The 22,345-nt window shown below is 38.0% G+C and overlaps 1 protein-coding gene across 1 annotated transcript in view; it reads left to right on the top strand.

Annotated features, from left to right (window-relative positions):
- Positions 1-22,345, top strand: part of sds22 (protein phosphatase 1 regulatory subunit sds22) — a 214,026-nt gene that overhangs the window by 59,912 nt on the left and 131,769 nt on the right. Inside the window, exon 5 of the mRNA XM_067137327.2 lies at positions 14,046-14,208. Coding sequence (XP_066993428.1) covers positions 14,046-14,208 — 163 coding nt within the window. The remainder of the gene's footprint in view (positions 1-14,045; positions 14,209-22,345) is intronic.

Raw genomic sequence — 22,345 nt, 5'->3', positions numbered from 1 at the left:
CCCTTCTGAGAAGTAAAAACTTCAGCAGGAAATTAAAACTGACTACAACGCAATAATTAAACCAGTACTTATGTATGGGAGTGAGGCATGAGTATTGACTGAGGCTACAGAGAGGAGATAGAATGTGTGGGAAAGGAAAGTACTGAGGAAGATATTTGGATCGGTGAAGGAGGGAGATTCGTAGAGAATCGGAACAAGTGAAGAAATAAGATTATTTTGTAAGGAGCCAGACTTGGTGACCTCAGTCAAAATGAGATGAATTGGATGGCTGGTGCGTGTGCAATGGATGGAGGATGGAAGACTTCCAAGGAAGGCACTGACAGGGCACCCTGGGGACAGGAGAAGGAGAGGTTAGCCCCGGATGAGATGGGTGGAGAATGGGGTGACTGATCTGAGGACCGTTGGAGTCAGAAGGTGGCTTAGGTATGCTGAAAACCGGGATGACTGGAGAGCTGTGGTCAAGGAGCCAAGGTCCTTAAAGGCCCGTAGAGGCATGGAGTAAGTAAATGGGGAGTGCTGGTTGACTTAATAAGTTCCTGGAAAGACATGTTATTTCCCATGAGATTATAAATGGTGAAGCTACCAATGTCCCTAAGAAAGTTGTGTCTTTGTGTTGGCTGGAGATTCTGTTAGCTGCCTTGAAAAATATTTGCCGGTGGACTTTTATAATGAATAATTATGTGCCTTGCCAGTTGGAGCATGTGAAAGTTTTATTCTTGCCTCCAAATACTACCTCTGTTCTGCAGCCAATTAATGAATTAGCAAATAATTCATCCTACAGTTTAATGCCAACCAAAATCCTCGAATTCAAGGAAAGAGTGTTATGGGGGGCAGAAGCTCAAAAGAGTGAATAAACGTTCTTTTGTGTACAAACTCCATGGGGACGGACAAACTGAGGTGTGGGAAGTTTGGGAAGCCAAGGTGCTTAGAGGGGGTGCAACATGTGCGGTGTGAATATAGGCACGACACCAAGGCATGGATGACATCCTTGATATTCGAAGAATGGCTGTTGTGCCTGGAATGTCAGATGGAGGCCGAAAAGAGGAGAACTTCTCATCATAGACAGTGGCTCCTCTCATAATTGCTTTGCCAGTTGGAGCATGTTAAATTTTTATTCTTGCCTCGTTATACTACCTCTGTTCTGCAGCCAATGAATTAGCAGATAATTCATGCATTGAAGCGGTATTACCGGGCTTGTGTGGTCTGACACAAGCTGTGTAATATTGCCTCAGAGAGAGACAATGTCAACATATTGGAAGCAGTGCAGGTGTTCAGTGCTGCATAGAGATCAGTTAAAGAAGAAATAATCATAAACTGCTTTAAAAAAGCTGGAGTGGTTTATGCAGAAAATGAGATCACAGAAAGGGAAGTGTTGGGTAAAGCAGAAACGGAGGAAAACTGGAAGCATTTGTGTGAAAAGTTGGATGTGCCAACAAGTGTGAATCTTGCCGACTACATCAACATGTACTGTAATGTATTAGTGTTCATTGATGATGAAATTGAGGTAGACATTATGAGTGAAAAAAAATCCACGTGATGACGAGGTGGAAGAGAAAGATGTGTCTCGAAGTGATCGACAGAGTTTGACTCTTGTGCAGGAAACAAACATACCTCATAGTCTTCTCTTCAAGATTTTCTTCCGTCATGAAGTGATGTGCCAGAATCTGTCTTAAATCCATGTGCAATGCTAGATAACCATCTTCAATGTTCTTTTGTGTCTGGGGAGTGTTCAGAAGAAAAATACAAATACAAAGTCCAGAACATAGTGTATTGTAACAATGTAAAATTTGATATGCTGAAAATACAGTATACAGAAAACCTCTTGCAATTACTGTATATATTTCCTATGATCTAGTAAATATTAAAATTTTTATCTGTTAAAACTAATGAATACGGTGGCTTTGGTGAATGTTAAGGGTTCTGTTGCTATTTTGAGATATAATTTGTATAACTGTTGTAATTGATATATACAGAGTGCGCACATAGTCCGTATACCCCTACTCGTTATTTATTTCTATTGTCAGATACCCATTGTTGTCGACTTTGATTGTCCACAGAAGTTGGTGCCAAGATATTTATAGAATGCCTAAAACAAGTGATTATACGATTGAGGAACGTTTGCTGGTTGCTGTGTGGATTCATGAGCGTAAAATCAGTGGCAAATCAATTAAAAATGTGAGGGACGATTTAATTGCGTGGTTTGTGAATGCAGCACCAACAAAGATGTTGTTAGCGTGGGAAAAGAAATCCTTTTTAATGGGCATTGTTCGTGACGTGCTGAGAAGTAGAAGACCATCCATCAGACTTGAACTGTGTGCTGACGTGGAAAAGTCTATCGAACAATCTCCGGTCAAATCCATACTGAAACGTGCGTCAGAGTTGGGGATACCGGAATTTACCATGAGGAAACGCATCAAAATGCATCTGAAAATGAGGTGTTGGCATCCATAGAGTGTCATTGAATTACCAGATGATGACTTGGAGAGACGTGTTTATGCTTGTGGTGAAAAAATGAAATGTCGTATGGCTTTTAGTGCCGGGATATCCCAGGACTGGTTTGGCTCGCCAGGTGCAGGTCTTTCTATTTGATGCCTGTAGGCGACCTATGCGTCGTGATGAGGATGAAATAATGATGAAGACAACACATACACCCAGCCCCTGTGCCATTGGAATTAACCAATTGAGGTTAAAATCCCCAATCCGGCCGGGAATCGAACCCGGGACCCTCTGAACCGAAGGCCAGTACGCTGACCGTTCAGCCAACGAGTCGGTATGCTTGTGGTTGGATGCTGCAACAGTTCCAAACAATGGCTCAATGACATCAAGGGATGACAAGTCCGTCATCCAATACCAGCAGTAATTGCAAGTAATGAAAATCATTTTATTTTCCGTATTGAAAGAATCTCAATAATAATAATATAAAAGAATTTATTGGACTCCAACCTATTCAATACATTACTGGATGTTAACATTTTTAGTTAAACATCGTTAAAAATGGAGACATGTTTCGCCCTCCATGTGGGGCATCATCAGTCATATCAAAGCACCTCAAAATTAAACCAGACGTCTGGTTGGAAATTATGAGCAATATTTGTAAGAAAGAATACATTAAAAACACGTACAAAGTCCTATCCAAAACAAAATAACAACAGACTAGTTACACATAGTAAAATACGCTAGTGGTTTCTTAATATTAAAATGAGGTTATCATATGCACAGTATAAAAATGGAAGTATTCAAAGTCCGTATGATATTGAGTTCGATGGTAGTTCTGCGTAGTATATACAAATGTTGGCAAAATAAAACACAATTTATAATTACTGTACACTTATTTCTAATTGTTAAAAATGATGAGGTAAAACATTCCAATTTGACTATTTGTAATTTGGCTCCAACCAAAATAATTCGCCCTAGGATTCATGAGGTAGTCAAACTCCGTTGGTCACTCTCTATTTGAATGGAGTGCACAGTGCAAGTGAACAGCTTTTGTTGATTATAAAACGAGGCTGTGCTAAGACAGAGTTAAAACAACACCAGCTTCAAATGAAGATAGTTAAAAACATCATTAGGTTCTTCCTAGTTGACTAAAAATTTTTAGTCAACTAGGAAGAACCTAATGATGTTTTTAACTATCTTCATTTGAAGCTGGTGTTGTTTTAACTCTGTCTTAGCACAGCCTCGTTTTATAATCAACAAAAGCTGTTCACTTGCACTGTGCACTCCATTCAAATAGAGAGTGACCAACGGAGTTTGACTACCTCATGAATCCTAGGGCGAATTATTTTGGTTGGAGCCAAATTACAAATAGTCAAATTGGAATGTTTTACCTCATCATTTTTAACAATTAGAAATAAGTGTACAGTAATTATAAATTGTGTTTTATTTTGCCAACATTTGTATATACTACGCAGAACTACCATCGAACTCAATATCATACGGACTTTGAATACTTCCATTTTTATACTGTGCATATGATAACCTCATTTTAATATTAAGAAACCACTAGCGTATTTTACTATGTGTAACTAGTCTGTTGTTATTTTGTTTTGGATAGGACTTTGTACGTGTTTTTAATGTATTCTTTCTTACAAATATTGCTCATAATTTCCAACCAGACGTCTGGTTTAATTTTGAGGTGCTTTGATATGACTGATGATGCCCCACATGGAGGGCGAAACATGTCTCCATTTTTAACGATGTTTAACTAAAAATGTTAACATCCAGTAATGTATTGAATAGGTTGGAGTCCAATAAATTCTTTTATATTATTATTATTGATACCAGCAGTAACCGTTGCTGATTTGACTGACCAAGTGCAACAGGTGTGGAACTCCATCTCACAAAATAACATACTGCACCTGTATGACATAATGCCTGCATGTTTGCATCGTGTCAACTACAATGGTTATTTATGTACCACTATGTTACCATTTTACAGTTTTATTTGTGTCTTCTTGGTGATGGGATTTCATTTTCGGCCAGTGTAGTTGAGTCAGTCGCCACTGATCTGCATTTAGGGCAGTCACCAGGTGGCAGATTCTCTTAGATTTTTCTAGTATTTTCTTAAATAATTGCAAAGAATTTGGAAATTTATTGAATATCATCCATGGTAAATTATTCCAATCCCTAACTCCCCTTCCTATAAACGAATATTTGCCCCAATTTTCCTGTTGAATTCCAACTTCATCTTCTTAGGAAAGGCCTAGGGTTGGTAGGAAGCGATCGTGGCCTTAATTAAGGTACAGCCCCGGCATTTGGCTGGTGTGAAAATCGGAAACCACAGGAAACCATCCAGGGCTGCCAACAGTGGGATTTGAACCCACTATCTCCAGAATGCAAGCTGAAAACTACATGATCCAACCCAAGCAGCCATTTGCTTGGTACTATGTTACGTAGACAGCGGCTTAGCCTAAATTTCATTCCTCTAAACTAATGTCTTCTTGGTGTTCGGATTTCACTTTTGGCCAGTGTAGTTGAGTCAGTTGCCACTGATCTGCATTTAGGACAGTCGCCAGGTGGCAGATTCCCTTTTGTTTTTCTAGTATTTTCTTAAATAATTGCAAAGAATTTGGAAAATTTATTGAACATCATCCTTGGTAAATTATTCCAATCCCTAACTCCCCTTTCTATAAACGAATATTTGCCCCAATTTTCCTCTTGAATTCCAACTTTATCTTCATATTGTGATCTTTCCTACTTTTGAAAACACCACTCAAACTTATTCTCCTACTAATGTCATTCCACGCCATCTCTCCACTGGCAGCTCGGAACATACCACTTAGTTGAGTAGCTTGTCTCCTTTCTCCCAAATCTTCCCAACGCAAACTTTGCAACATTTTGGAAATCACCCAGAACAAATTGAGCTGCTTTTTTTTTTTCCTCAGTTCTCGAATCAGTTAATCATGGTGAGGGTTCCATATACTTGAAACCATACTCTAGTTGGGATTTTACCAGACACTTATATGCCCTCTCCTTTACATCCTTACTACAACCCCTAAGTACCCTCATAACCATGTGCAAAGATCTGTACCCATTATTTACAATCCCATTTATGTGATTACCCCAATGAAGATCTTTATGGCAAGATGGTAAAACATAACCAGAGGGTGGGAAAAAAGTAGGTATATTCTGCCTAGAATAATTGACTTCATAAAATTTTGAACCTTTAAGGGGACACGATGAATGCGAAACTTCTGAAAATCCTGATCCGTGTTTTACTATAGGATTAGAAAAATAAAATAGATCATGTTGGGGGGATTAGTAGATTTGATTTTTGGTATAGATTGTGCAGTGAAAGAACAAATGGAAAGGGGACTTCAAAATATGTTCAGAATGAATTACTGGACTATGTGCTAGAAACTTGTTAGATTTTTTTAGGAAAAGAAATAAAGGATGCTGAGTTTGTAGCGATAATGGCAGGAGAAGCAACAGATGTTCCTGCAAGAACATAGTTAATACTAGCTGATGTACCCGTGCTTCGCTACGGGATTCTCAGAAAGACTGACCTTGTGGTTTTCCTAACTGAAATCAACATAGGTCATTACAAAAACCTAAGTATGAATGTAGCGATTAAAAGCAATGCTATCATATAAAATACTCGATCAAATGGAAAGCCACACGTTTTATCACTTTTAACGAACAGTGCTGCGGTTAGATTGCGGTGCCAATGTAATAGTCCAAAGTTCCAGAGCTGGGATGACCAGGTCGCATATTGCCATGAACACTCATCTGTCATTATTCCGCTAAATATGCACACTGTTCATTCCAATCAGTACCTCAGAGTAGGGATTGAATAGCCCGAATGCTATGATGATCCAGTGTGTTACGTACCAGTAGTATCAGAAAATTTATAAACCAGGGGAATGGCATGCTAAAGAAGAAAGTTATCTAACTCACCAGCTACTTCCCATCAATATTCAGGCAGGCTGTTACACTCTGTCCGACTGGGCGAGTTGACCGTGTGGTTAGCGGTGCGGAGCTGTGAGCTTGCATCCGAGAGATAGTGGATTCGAACCCCATTGTCGGCAGCGCTGAAGATGGTATTCTGTGGTTTCCCACTTTCACACCAATCAAATGTTGGGCCTGTACCATTATTAAGGCTTAAGTCAGTCCTAGCCCTTTCCTATCCCATCGTCGCCATAAAACCTATCTATGTCAGTGCGACGGAAATCAAATAAAAATACTCTGTTCGCAGCAGTAATCCTATCTACCGGAGATGAGGGGCAACAGAAGACACAAAGCACATCACGACAAACAATGATCATTGTAATGTTATTGTTGATCAGTGTTATGAGCTTTCTATATTGTAGGCCTACACATTTAGTTTTCTTTCGACTCTGCGATTTGTAAAATATTTTATACCGTACTGTAGTTTCTTATTCTCCGACTTTACATACCGGTTTTCATTAAATACTGTTTACCCACTTTCTCGTTACTCGGCGTTGATATGGACTTAGTAACAAAAATTCAAATTCATGAATATCTTGATGATCATAGCCAGTACGGTAACAATGTATAAGACATGAATAATAGGAAATTTAATAATACTATATAACCTTAGTTATCTAGCATTCATCGACTACACTTTTAATAAGAAATATTTGAGAATTACATTTTAGGCCTTCCCCTAAACTACCATTTCACTCAGCGTGAATAAAATAATTTACAGCCTAGACTATAGCGACTTATTTCCTGACTTTGCATACCGATTTTCATCAAGATAGGACTACTAATAACAATATTTGAGAATTAAATTTTAGGCTTTCCCCTAAACTACCATTTTTCTCAGCGTGAATACAATTATTGACAGCCTAGATTGTAGCAATTTATTCCCCAACTTTGCATACCCATTTCCTTTAAAATACGACCACTAATAACATAAATACTTGAGAATTCAATTTTAGGCCTTCCCCAGTCAACATCCATGGCTGTGACAATATGGAAGTTGTTGGGGTATGAGTAGTGCTGAGTAATGACATTCAGAGCATGACTAGTGCATCTGAGTGTTATGAAAGGTGCTGCTCATAGGGTCAGTTGTGCTGCAATAGTACTTTCTGACCCAGTGAGGAAAGCAATGGCAAACTACCTCACTTTTCATCTTGCCTAGTACGCCTCATTTTGGTACTGCCATTGGTTTTTGGGGTTTCCTTATAACTGCATAACCTTTGGTGGTGCTATTTGAGGATCCAACCAGCCTATGGGCTGATGACCTAACAGATAGACACATTGACTCAGAAGTCTCATCAACAGCAGTAGCAGAAAACAAATCTGAAAGTTTACGTGCCAGTGCAAAGAAAATATGTGATAGAATTGTGCAAGAAACTTGTGATTATTTCCTAACATTAGATCATTTAGACGCAGCAAAATTGTTGGATTCTTCGAGTTTTGAAGAATATTCTAGTCATTTGCCAGTCAGCTCCTTGGCTGAATAGTCAGAGGATTGGTCTTCAGTTCTGAGCACCCCAGTTTTGATTTCCAGCTGGGTTGGAGGTTTTTAACTTAATCTGTTTTATTTCTCTAGCTTGGAGACTGGGTGTTATTAGTCTTAATGCACATCTTTATTTACATACATCACATCACACTACAAACTGTCACAGATAAACGCAGTAGTGAATACATCCCTCTACATAAGGTTGGCATCAGGAATGGCTATAAAACTGAGCTAACTGGGTGAGTTGGCCGTGCGGTTAGGGGTGCGCGGCTGTGAGCTTGCATCCGGGAGATAGTAGGTTCGAATCCCACTGTCGGCAGCCCTGAATATGGTTTTCGGTGGTTTCCGATTTTCACACCAGGTAAATGCCGGGGCTGTACCTTAATTAAGGCCACGGTCGCTTCCTTCCAACTCCTAGGCCTTTCCTATCCCATTGTCACCATTAAGTCCTATCTGTGTCGATGTGACGTAAAGCCACTAGCAAAAAGAAACTGAGCTAAGTCTATGCAAAGTGCTGACCCCTGGAAATTGAGAAAAGACCAGAAAGAAGACGATTCTTGTTATTTGCCAGAAAAGAAGCTTATGTTTCTAGCCAGACTTACATTGTTTTATACAAGTGAAAGCTAAAATCATAGCTCTCTGTTGTATGTGGAAGACCAGACTTTAGGGATATTGAAGGAGCTGTTCCACTGCTTCAGTTCATCATAACCAGCAGTCTTCAAGAGTATTTCTGTGAAATAACCAAACTGTCTTGTTATTCACAACACCGATGACCACTGCTTAGTCTGAAAGACGTTTTCTTCATAGTACGATTTCAGAGCACTGGTTTAGTGCACTTATGATACTGTTGATGGAGAAGAATATGGTTGCCAACTTAATAGCATTCAACTTGACAGTGACTTGATAAATACTGCAGCAGAAAACAGCAATGGGTATACTGTATTTAATTGTTTAGGCAGTGAGTGAATATTAAATGTACAGTATACTAGCTGCAAGCCTGACTATGACAGGGAAGAAGTGCTGCCATTGTAAATGCCTTCATACCTCACCGTCTTATTTACATAATGTATATGTGACAAAATGGCATGGATAGGGGTGAAATAGTGCAGTAGTTTGAAGTACTAGTATACTCTATAACTTAATCCTTAGACATAGTTAGAGAGCGGATGTTGGTACTAAAAAGTGCAAAAAAGGCACTAAAACTCTTGAAGGTAACAAAATAGGCATGGTAAATTTAATTATGATTTTATTACAAGAATTATGAACATTTTGTGGCAAAATAGCTGGACCATATTTTATAACCTGCTATGTAATGCAATAAATCTTAAGCAATAATTTATTTGATTAGAACAACATGCCTGAATACACATGTGAATACATTATTATACAATGCAACTAAATTCATGGCTTAATTTGAGATCTTTTATTTCTGTAAGTCTACACTAGTTTTTGAAGTCATTAAGATGTAATTGATTGCACATAACAAGATTATTGTTCAGATTTTTCATTTTTTTTCTTCGATCAAACATTTTTTATTACCAAAAATGACCTCTCCACCTCTACTGACATTGTTTGAGCATATTAGTGTTTCATCATATCAAGATTAGTTAACACATTGTTTTCACTACTAAGAATTCTGCCTGTGTCTTTTAACTGCTGGAAATCCTTGTTGTTACGAAGAACTCGCTCACATTTTTCATGTATATTTTGGCCTACCTCACCTGGAACCTCCTGAATTTTCTGCGCAACACAATGCAAGATATCTAGTGAATCCACCAGCATTTTATTCCTCTCTTCAAGGGTATTGATTGCTTCTGGTAATATTGAGTAGTTGGCAGCAAAGTCGTGGGAGGATTTTGGTAAAAACCTGGAAAGGCTAGGTGAAGCAACAGGGAAACCTTTCTGGACAATAATAAAGAATCCCAGGAAGGGAGGGAAAAAGGGTAATTCAGGTGAATTTATATAATAGATCCCAGGGAATGACTGGACAGGTGAAAGGAATATTTTGAAGAACTCAATGTAAAAGGAAATCTTTCTGGTGATGTGAACAATCAAGTTCATGGGGAGGAGGACAATGATATTGGTGAAATTACGCTTGAGGAAGTGGAAAGGATGGTAAATAAACTCCATTGTCATAAAGCAGCATGAATAGATGAAATTAGACCCAATATTGTGTAGTATAGTGGGAAGGCAGGGATGAAATGGCTTCATAGAGTAATCAGATTAGCATGGAGTGTTAGTAAGGTACCTTTAGATTGACAAGGCAGTAATTGCACCTATTTATATGAAAGGGAACAGGAAGGATTGCAACAACTATCGAGGTATTTCATTGATCGGTGTACCAGGCAAGATGTTCACTGGCATCTTGGAAGGGAGGGTACGATCAGTGGTTGAGAGGAAGTTTGATGAAAACCAGTGTGGTTTCAGACCACAGAAGGGCTGCCAGGATCAGATTTTTAGTATGTGCCAGGTAATTGAAAAATGGCACGAGAGGAATGGACTGTTACGTTTCATCGATCTAGAGAAGGCATATGACAAGAGTACCAAGGAAGAAAGATGTTTGCTGTACTCTAGGACTGTGAGATTAAGTGTGGATTATTAAAAGTCAATCATGTTGACAATTGGGCTGCAGTGAGAATTGATGGTAAAATGAGTTCAGGGTTCAAGGTACTTACAGGAGTTTTTTTTTGCTAGGGGCTTTACGTCGCACCGACACAGATAGGTCTTATGGCGACGATGGGATAAGAAAGGCCTAGGAGTTGGAAGGAAGCGGCCATGGCCTTAATTAAGGTACAGCCCCAGCATTTGCCTGGTGTGAAAATGGGAAACCACGGAAAACCATCTTCAGGGCTGCCGATAGTGGGATTCGAACCTACTATCTCCCGGATGCAAGCTTACAGCCGCGCGCCTCTACACGCACGGCCAACTCGCCCGGTCTTACAGGAGTTAGACAAGGCTGTATTCTTTAACCTTTGTTGTTCATAGATTACCTGGACCATCTGCTGAAAGGTATTAAGTGGCAAGGAGAAATTCTGTTAGGTGAAAATGTAGTAAGCAGTCTGGCCTATGCTGACAACTTGGTCTTAATGGCAGTGCATGCCAAAAGAAAGCCTGTAGTCTTGGAACTTGAAAATAGGTGCAGTGAGTATGGTATGAAAATAAACCTTTCTAAGACTACATTGATGTCAGTAGGTAAGAAATCCAAGAGAACTGAATGTCAGATTGGGGATACAAAGCTGGAACAGGTAAATTATTTCAAGTATTTAGGATGTGTGTTTTCCCAGGATGCTAATATAGTAAGTGAGATTGAATCAAGGTGCAGTAAAGCTAATGCAGTGAGCTTGCAGTTGTGATCAACAATATTCTGTATGAAGGATGTCAACTTCTGGACGAAACTATCTTTAGATCAGTCTGTTTTCAGACCAACTTTGCTATACGGGAGTGAAAGCTGGTGGTCTCAGGATATCTTTATTATAAGCTAGAAGTAACAGACATGAAAGTAGCAAGAATGATGGTACAAACAGGTGGGGACAATGGCAGGCAGGTACTTGGAATGAGGAAATAAAGGCTAAGTTAGGAATGAACACAAAGGATGAAGCTGTATGCATAAACTGACTTTGGTGGTGGAGTCATGTGAGGTGAATGGAGGAGGATTGGTTACCTAGGAAAATAATGGACTCTTCTGGAGGGTAAGAGGAGTAGAGGGAGACTTAAGACGACGATGGTTAGACTCAGTTTCTCTTGATTTAAAGATAAGAGATATAGAACTAAACAAGGACACAGAACTAGTTAGAAATAGAGGATTGTGGCAGCGATTAGTAAATTCACAGAGGCTTGTAGAATGAATGCTGAAAGGCATAACAGTCTATATTGAACATGTACTGTGAGTTTCTCTCGTCGGTTGGCTGGCAGGTGTGCCCAACTTATCTGGCTCCTGTTGACTTATCATTCCCCGCTTCGCAGCATAGCAACAAGGACAGCACTTTGCTCACTTTATCCGTGCATAACATGAGGTAGCCTAACAATTAAATTTAAGAATGAAGAAAATTTGTAATTAAGAAGGTTTTTTGGCATGCAATCTAGTGGTTATGAATTGTTTACCACCACCACCTCTCCTACCCTGCTGGCCAACATTCAGACTGTAAAAGATGTTTATGACCAATGGCATTTGAACTCGTTAACCACGATGTCAGGGCCGTAAAGTTTTGATGCCTTAATGATTATGGCCTTCACAGGAAATGTGCTTGCATGCAAGTTTGATAAAGTTAATGAAAACTTGAAACAGTGAGATACTTGGACCTTTTAATTGTTTAAAGAAATTCTGCCAGACTTCTGGAGGTTTAATATTTTTGAGCAAAACTACAGCATAGAAAGAATAAGTATGCAAAGTGGGAAATTCCTAGCTCCTTAGGAATTCATTAAAAATCGTTGGACAGACCCGCTGTTTTATGGATAAAAATATTTTTCAACTTTCCAAACAAATGTGCCATACCTTTTTAACAAATCATGCCCAATTCTCAAAGGCAGTTGTTTGAAATTCAATTGTCCTGGTTTCTTTCTGATTGCTTACAAAGGATGAAACTGATGTCATAGAATACATGCATAATTGTAATTCACCTGAAAGGGATGAGTTGTTTGATAGTTATTTCGTTTCTTCATTTCTGCAGGTTTGATAGCCAGTGGCATTGTTATTAACATCTCACTAAAGTGCCTGAGGTTTGAATCTTGGTGGAAGAAAGTAAGATTTTCAAAATGGAGTCATGTTCCAGTGTTTTGGATTCCAATTAAAAACTGTAATGACCGGGCGAGTTGGCTGTGCGGTTAGGGTCGCGCAGCTGTGAGCTTGCATCCAAGAGATAGTGGATTCGAACCCCACTGTCGGCAGCCCTGAAGATGGTTTCCGTGGTTTCCCATTTTCACACCAGGCAAATGCTGGGGCTGTACCTTAATTAAGGCCACGGTCGCTTCCTTCCCACTCCTAGGCCGTTCCTGTCCCATCGTCGCCATAAGACCTATCTGTGTCGGTGCGACATAAAGCAAAAAAAAAAAAAAAAAAAACTAAAACAAACCTGTAATGCATGTGACTTATGAATTAAAATTAATAGTTGTGTAAAGTGCCAAACTTTGTTCTACTATCTCTATTAGCAGTAGCTTTTTTGTACTAGTTGCTTTCCTTGTTACTGTAGCTTTGTACTGTGTGTGGCTCATCTTTTGTCTGTAATTGCTAAGTTAATCTTACATGTACTGTAAGTGTGTAATATAGATCATGAGTACTGTAAATTTAATAAAAATATCAGGTGGTCAACTTTTACCTGGAAGAAAGCACCAATATTTCTGTTGTTTTCACAGTAATGTTATTTCTAGTTACCAGGTAGATTTCATAAAATAGTAAGTATATTATCATAGTTATCACAATATTTTATGTAGAACGAGGACCAAGAACAGAGAAATACAAATTATTTTCTGGTACCATTTCTCTACGCAGGTGGGTTCTTCAACATTTCTTTGGTAAATCAAGCAAGTAAACACTATGATTGATGCAGTGGCTTAGTTACTGACTTTCCGCCTTATGGCTGTGGTTCGAATCCTGGTCTATCCTCAGATGGAATTTTCACTTTAAGTCATGTAGCATCAGGAAGGGCATCCAGCCTTAAACTCCTGGCTAAAACCAAAATGAGCTTGAGTGGCTCCAGTGACCCCCAGATATACGTGGGATAAGCTGAAGAAAGTTTATGAAGTAGATTAATAACTTGGTCCTAGAAAAGGAATATAAAATTAATTTAAAATACAATTATTAATGAACTAGTACGACTCAAGATATTTCAGAACTAAGAATACATCAAGTTTTCTCATTCATGGAACAAAACTACATACGATTTTCTTTTCTTGAATTTCCAAACTCATCAAATTAAAAATTAGTGTTTTGGAACTTGAATCCTCTGAGATTGTTAAGTACCATTGCCTTAATGGATTTGCAAGTATGCAATTTGTATTATCTGCAGTCTAACACTAGAAGCTTGCAGAGGTTCAGCTTTTGTGGGCTTGTACTATTGTTACTTTTAATTTTTTTTTTTCAGTCTGTAAATACTCTGTACTATTGCAATTTATTCCACAGGGTCCTGGATGTGTCATTCAATAGGCTGCGGGATATCAAAGGGTTGGACCATCTGTGTAAGTTGGAAAAACTCTTCCTCTGTGCCAATAAAATAACCCGTATTGAGAATGTGAATCATCTCAAAAACCTGCAGTTACTCGAGTTGGGTGATAACAAAATCAGGGTAACTACTGGCTAGAAACATTGATATTGTCTATACTGAATTCTAGAAGTGAAGACCTTAGTGCAGAAAGGTGATAAGTCTAATTTTCTTCTTCTCAGTTGGTAGGAGAAGGAGTCGATCTCCTCCTTTATTCCTCCCTCTATAAGATTTAGAATGAAGTAGTGTGAAAGATGAGTGACATTGTTTCTGGCTTCTCACCAAGGCAGCCATAGCTCAAATCCCAGGCAGTTCATGTGGGGTTTTTGAAATTTAAAAAAGTCATTTCCCTGTGATTCGTATTCCATGTTAAACTGGAAGTCTTATGGCAAAGATCATGATATAAGTTGTCATGTGAAACTACACAATCTGCCTTAGCATTAAGATATAGAATTTTATCCTTGACATAGTTTCTAAGAAAATTTGATATATTCAGTACTTGCAAGAAAACCCTTCCAACTTGAGTCTCTGAGCTGATTGAGATTTGGTATAACAAGTTCAGTAGGAATGCTTTATACAGCCATATCAAAATTAGATGCCTAGTCGTATATTTAGCACCTGTTTTGGGGTGTCAAAGTTTGCTCATTTAAGCACCGCATAGACAAGAGTGAGTGGCGGGAAGCAGGTATAGGTGGGGAAGTAATGTGTGTGCGAGGGGAAAAAATGTGAGAGCGTGACAAATGAACTGGCTGGCTGCCCCACCTCTACCTGTTACCTTTTGTGCTTAAAGGAGTAAACTTTGACACCTCAAAACAGGAGCTAGATACACAACTTGGCATCTAATTTTGATATGGATGAATAAAGCATTCCTGCTTAAATCGTACCAAATCTCAATCAGATCAGAGACGTACAGATGGAAGGGTTTCCTTGTCAGTTGTCTTTGATGGGTTATTAAGTTAAACTAATGATATTAAATGCATGTAAACAGCATGAAATAAAACCACATTTATGCAAAATACTCCAAATTCCTGTTGACTCATTATAAGAAAATAACAGTGATACAAATTACTGTAGATTGTACAGTACATTGGCAGATTCTAATTGATTTTTCTGTTTTATTTTAAATTTAATTTTAAATTTTCATTGTTCAGATGCCAGGCTGTGTTTGTCTTGAACCAGAAGAAAATAAGGAATGTTAGAGGAGGAACACCTTTCTAAAAGACCTTGGGCCAGCTGACCTGGATTATAGCACCATAAAGAGTCCCTCTGCCAGGTTTACAGTACAGAATTCAACAGCAGCTTCACCAAAGAAAGTGACTTGCAACGTGCCACTGTTAGCAAATGAGACACTCCATTCTGTTAGAAATGATATTGTAAAAGGCAGTCCTGCAGTTCAACTTTAGTTTGTGATTGAGTGAGATGGCCACGGAATTTGGGCAGAGCTTGCATTAGGAGATGGTGGGTTTGAAACTCAGCATCAGCAGCCCTGAAGATGATTTTTCTTGGTTTCCCCATTTTCACACCAAGCAAGAATGTTTGGGCTGTACTTAATGCCATGGTTGTTACCTTCCTAATCCTAGCCCTTTCCCATCCTTGCATTGCCGAAAACATTCATTGTGTTAATGCGACATTAAACCACTAACCTTACTTTAGTTTGTCCTAAGGTAAAAGCAAAAAATAGATAACCTTGATCCAGGGTTAAAATTTAAAGCTAAGTTAAGGCAAGGAAGCTGTTGTTGGATCATGAATTGTTTTAGCCTTGAGCACAGGCCTCAAACCAGAGTTTAGGTAGAGGCTTGTTTATTCTTTATTCTCATATTCAGCGTGGTAAAGCTAAGAAATCTTTATGGTGATGACGACAATTTATTGTGCATTCTCTTGTGTATAATTTGTGATTTTCCTAAGGATACTTTCATTATTATTTACTAGCAAGATACCCGTGCTTCGCTACGGTATTATACTGAAATTTATAATTAAATGCTTAACGTTTATATATAATCTTCCGAAATTCACGATCTGACTCGTTTTCTGAGAGAATCCGCCAAAATTCGCGATCTGACTCGTTTTCTGAGAGATTACGGCAAAGTTCCTCACATTTTTCAATCTTTCTTTCCAGTAATCGATTTTGTACTTCCCGAGGTAGGTCCAGGTATTCCTCGCGGTCAGTTCGGTCCCTAAATCTTTGCCATCTTTTTCTATAAGCATTTTTAGTATGGATCAAATCCTGAAGGAGATCCGGCGTGGTGTCGTCTTGGGTGCCTTGGCAGTACTGAACCCGCGGCTTGACTGTATTCGTAGTCATTACCAGGTCAGGACCCGTTTCCAGCGCAGTCCGCACAATTTGACGACAGTCCAGAACATTATTATTATTATTATTATTATTATTATTATTATTATTATTATTATTATTATTATTATTAGATGTTCTGGACCCCACAGCAAGATGCAAGACCGCTACTTGGCGGTAAATTACATCTGCTACCATTGTCATTGTTGACAACGTGACCAGCACCATTGTCGCGTGTAGGCAAGTGTGCGGGATTTCTGGCAATACGAATGACATACTTCCGTGCACTATTGACCTTATTATAGAGGTGAATAATTTGACGGTCAATCTCATTCATATCGTTTATTTGAAATGTGTTTAAATTTTTTTATTTATATGCCAGGAGAGTCTACTGTAATCTAAGAATGTTGTCCGAAGGAAAAGATGGCTGTTGAAATCGAACCCAGGAAATATTAAAAATGATCGGTTTATGATCAGAATAAGTACATCGAAAATCTACAGCCTGTTTCCAGTCATTCGACAGGATCAGGAATGGAATGAATAAAGCCCCATCTAGTGGCGACAATAGGAATTGTGCCGGCTGCCGAAGCACTCCTCCGGGGCAATGAGCGATGATGAAAAATGAAATTAAATATTGGACAGTGTTGCTGGAATGAATGATGACAGGGAAAACCGGAGTATCCGGAGAAAAACCTGTCCCGCCTCCGATTTGTCCAACACGAATGTCACATGGAGTGATCGGGATTTGAACCACGGAACCCAGCTGTGAGAGGCCGGCGCACTGCGGAGTGAGCAACGGAGGCTCCTTATAAGTACATTATGAACAGTAAAATCAATTGGTCTCGCCTCCTTTTACAACCCACCGCCATTAAGTTTATTTACCCCCTCCCCCCCAAAGAAAAATTAAAAGAAGGCGTGTTTCTTTATTTTTAAAGGAGATTCCAAACACCAATGTTCACATCTATTACCTTCAGTTTTGAGATATAAGTATCCCCACAAAAATAATTCACCTTTTCCCACTTCCTCTCACCCCCCTCCACCCCCCCACCCCCCCACCCCCACAGGTGAATTTTCCGGCAAAAAAATACTTGTTTCTTTAATAGTAAATTATCTTCTAAATACCAATCATCACGACTTTTAACTTCTTCAGTTTTTTATTTGTGTGTCCTCATGAAAGGAATTCAACTCCTTTTCACTCCCGCCGCCCAAGATGGTTTCCCCTTCAAAACGCGTTTTTCTTTGTTTTTAAACGAGAGCCAAATACCAATTTTCACGTCTGTAACAATAGTTTTTATTAGATGTATGTATTCTCATACAATTAAGTCAATTAATTTTTCAATTCTTTCACCCCCCCCCCTTTCATTGGATTTCCCGAAAATACGTGTTTCTTTACTTTTAAAGCAGATTCCAAATATCAAATTTCACGTCTGTAACATCTTCATTTTTGAGATATCAGTAGCCTAATTAAAAGAAATCGACACCATTTTCAGTCACTTTTACACACACACCCCCTTCCACCCAAGTGGTATTTCCAAAAACTTAAAACACACGTTTCTTTGTTTTTAATAGAGATAAAAATACCATTTTCACTTTTGTAACATGTTACGTTTTTTGATATATACTGTAGATATTCTTATTTTATAATTTCACCCCTTTTTATTTCCCCTTAAGGGGAGTTTCCAAAAACAAATCACCTATGTATCTTTACATTTACAGGAAATTACAAATACCCACTTTTTACGTCTGTAACATTTTACTTTTCACAGATATTCTGTAGATATAGTCTTTCAAAAAATTTACCCCAATTTGTCACTCCAGTTTAACCGCCATTAATTGGATTTTCCAAAAACAAAAAATACATGTTTCTTTATTTTTAAAGGAGATCCCATATACAAATTTTCAGTTCTGTAATATCTTCAGTTTCTGAGATATATGTATCCTCATAAAGGGATTCAACCCTTTTATCCCCCTCCTATTGGGATTTACAGAAAAAAAATTACGTGTTCCTTTATTTTTAAAGGGGATTTTAAATACCAATTTTTACATGTTTAAACTTTTAAAGTTTTAAGATGTAGACACACTCATTTTAAAAATTCACACCCCTTTTCAACCCGCATTATCTGGAATTTCCAAAAACGAAAAATTTACCTGCTTCTTTATTTTTAAAGTAGATCCCAAATACCAATTTTCAGGTCTGTAATATCTTCAGGGTCTAAAATATAAGTAGCCTCATTAAAGGCATTCAACCCCTTTTTCCCCCTTTTCCACCCTTCCCATTGGGATTTTCCGAAAACAAAAAATACGTGTTTCTTTATTTTTAAAAGAGATTCTAAATACCAATTTTTACATCTATAAACTTTAAAAGTTTTGAGATATAGATACACTCATTTTAAAAATTAATCCCTTTTTCACCCCCCCCCCCATTAATTGGATTTTCCAAAAACAAAAAATACATGTTTCTTTATTTTTAAAGGAGATCCCAAATACCAATTTTCAGGTTCTGAAATATAAGTAGCCTCATTAAAGTCATTCTACCCATTTTCACCCTTTTCCACCCTTCCTATTGGAAATTTCCTAAAACAAAAAATAAGTGTTTCTTTATTTTTTAAGGAGATTCTAAATACCAATGTTTACATCTATAAACATTAAAAGTTTTGAGATATAGATATACTCATTTTAAAAATTCACCCTCTTTTCACCCCCCATTAATTGGATTTTCCAAAAACAAAAAATACGTGCTTCTTTATTTTTAAAGGAGATTCCAAACACCAGTTTTCAGGTCTGTAATATCGTCAGTTTCTGAGATATAAGTATCCTCATTAAAGGCATTGAACCCATTTTTCACCCCTTTTCACCCCTCTTATTGGGATTTTCCGAAAACAAAAAATACATGTTTCTTTATTTTTAATGAAGATTCTAAATACCAATTTTTACATCTGTAAACTTTAAAAGTTATGAGATATAGATACACTCATTTTCAAAATTCACCCCCCTTTTCACTCCCATTAATTGGATTTTCCAAAAACAAAAAAATACATGTTTCTTTAATTTTAAAAGAGATCAAAAGTACCAATTTTCAGGTCTGTAATATCTTCAGTTTCTGAGATATAAGTATCCTTATTAAAGGCATTCAATCCATTTTTCACCCCTTTTCACCCCTCCTATTGGGAATTTCTGAAAACAAGAAAATACGTGTTTCTATATTTTTAATGAAGATTCTAAATACCTATTTTTACATCTGTAAACTTTAAAAGTTTTGAGATATAGATGCACTCATTTTAAAAATTCACCCCCTTTTCACCCTCGCATTAATTGGATTTTCCAAGAACAAAAATATACATGTTTCTTTATTTTCAAAAGAGATCAAAAGTACCAATTTTCAGGTCTGTAATATCTTCCGTTTCTGAGATATAAGTACCGGTATTCTGATTAAAGGCATTCAACCACTTTTTCACCGTTTTCACCCCTCCTATTGGGATTTTCTGGAAACAAAAAAATACGTGTTTCCTTATTTTTAAAGGAGATTCTAAATACCAATTTTTACATCTGTAAACTTTCAAAGTATTGAGATATAGATACACTCATTTTAAAATTTCAACCCCCTTTTCACCCCCTTAGGAAAGGAATATCCAAAAAGCCTCTTTTAGCGAGCACCTACATAATATGATCTATGCCCAAAATTTCATTACTTTATGTCCAGTAGTTTTGGCTCGGCGATGATGAATCAGTCAGTCAGTCAGTCAGTCAGTCAGGACAAGTTATTTTATATATATAGACTAGCAAGATACCCGTGCTTCGCTACGGTATTATACTGAAATTTATAATTGAATGCTCAACGTTCTATATATAATCCTCCGAAATTCGCGATTTGACTCTTTTTCTGAGAGATTACGGCAAAGTTCCTCACATTTTTCAATCTTTCTTTGCAGCAATCGATTTTGTACTTCCCGGGATAGGTCTAGGTATTCCACGCGGTCAGTTGGGTCCCTAAATCTTTGCCATCTTTTCCTATAAGCATTTTTAGTATGGATCAAATCCTGAAGGAGATCCGGCGTGGTGTCGTCTTGAGTGCCTTGACGGTACTGAACCCGCGGCTGGACTGTATTCGTAGTCATTACCAGGCCGGGACCCATTTCCAGCGCGGTCGGCACAATTTGACGATGGTCCAGAACATTATTATTATTATTATTATTATTATTATTATTATTATTATTATTATTATTATTAGATGTTCTGGACCCCACAGCAAGATGCAAGACCGCTACTTGGCGGTAAATTGCATCTGCTACCATTGTCATTGTTGACGATGTGAGCAGCACCATTGTCGCGCGTAGGCAAGTGTGCGGGATTTCTGGCTATACGAATGACATACTTCCGTGCATTATTGACCTTATTATAGTGGTGAACAATTTGACGGGCAATCTCATTCCTATAGTTTATTTCAAATGTGTTTAAATTTTTATTTGTATGCCAGGAGATTCTACTGTAATCTAAGAACGTTCTCCGTAGGAAAAGATGGCTGTTGAAATCGAACCCAGGAAAGAATAAAAATGATCAGTTTATGATCAGAATAAGTACATCGAAAATATACAGCCTGTTTCCAGTCATTGGACAGGGTCAGGAATGGAATGAATGAAGCCCCATCCTGCGGCGACAGTAGGAATTGTGCTGGCTGCCGAAGCACTCCTCTGGGGCAATGAGCGATGAATGACAAATGAAATGAAATATTGGACAGTATTGCTGGAATGAATGATGACAGGGTAAACCGGAGTATCCGGAGAAAAACCTGTCCCGCCTCCGATTTGTCCAGCACGAATGTCACATGGAGTGACTGGGATTTGAACCACGGAACCCAGCTGTGAGAAGCCGGCGCTCTGCCGCCTGAGCAACGGAGGCTCCTTAAAAGTACATTATGAACAGTAAAATCAATTGGTCTCACCTCCTTTTACATATGAACAGTAAAAACAATTGGTCTCACCTCCTTTTACACCCCACCGCCGTTAAGTTTATTTACCCCCCACCCCCAAAGAAAAATTAAAAGAAGGCGTGTTTCTTTATGTTTAAAGGATATTCCAAACACAAATGTTCACGTCTGTTACCTTCAGTTTTGAGATATAAGTATACCCATAAAAATAATTAACTTTTTTTCACTTCCTAACACACTCCCTCCCCCCCCCAAGTGAATTTTCCGGCAAAAAATTACTTGTTTCTTGAATAGTAAAGGATCTTCTAAATACCAGTTATCGCGACTCTAACTATTTCAGTTTTTGATTTATGTGTCCTCGCGAAAGGAATTCAACTCCATTTCACTCCCGCCCCGCAAGATGGTTCCCCCCCTAAACGCGTTTTTAAAGGAAATCCAAATACCAATTTTCACGTCTGTAACAACTTTATATTTATTAGATGTATGTATTCTCATACAATTAAGTCAATTAATTTTTCAATTCTTTCACCCCCCCCCCCCTTCATTGGATTTTCCGAAAATACGTGTTTCTTTACTTTTAAAGCAGATTCCAAGTATCAAATTTCACGTCTGTAACATCTTCATTTTTGAGATATCAGTAGCCTAATTAAAAGAAATCAACACCATTTTCAGTCACTTTTACCCCCCCCCCCCCTTTTCCACCCAAGTGGTATTTCCGAAAACTAAAAATACATGTTTCTTTATTTTTAATAGAGATAAAAAAAATACCATTTTCACTTGTGTAACATGTTAAGTTTTTTGATATATACTGCAGAAATTCTCATTTTAAAATTTCACCTCTTTTTATTTCCCCTTAAGGGGAGTTTCAAAAAACAAATCACCTATGTTTCTATACATTTACAGGAAATTACAAATACCCAATGTGTTCCTTTATTTTTAAAGTAGATTCTAAATACCAATTTTTACATCTGTAAACTTTTAAAGTTTTGAGATATAGATACACTCATTTT

Source organism: Anabrus simplex, chromosome 1 (assembly GCF_040414725.1).
Source record: "Anabrus simplex isolate iqAnaSimp1 chromosome 1, ASM4041472v1, whole genome shotgun sequence".
Lineage (NCBI taxonomy): Eukaryota > Metazoa > Arthropoda > Insecta > Orthoptera > Tettigoniidae > Anabrus > Anabrus simplex.
This window is presented reverse-complemented; position numbering and strand designations above follow the sequence as displayed.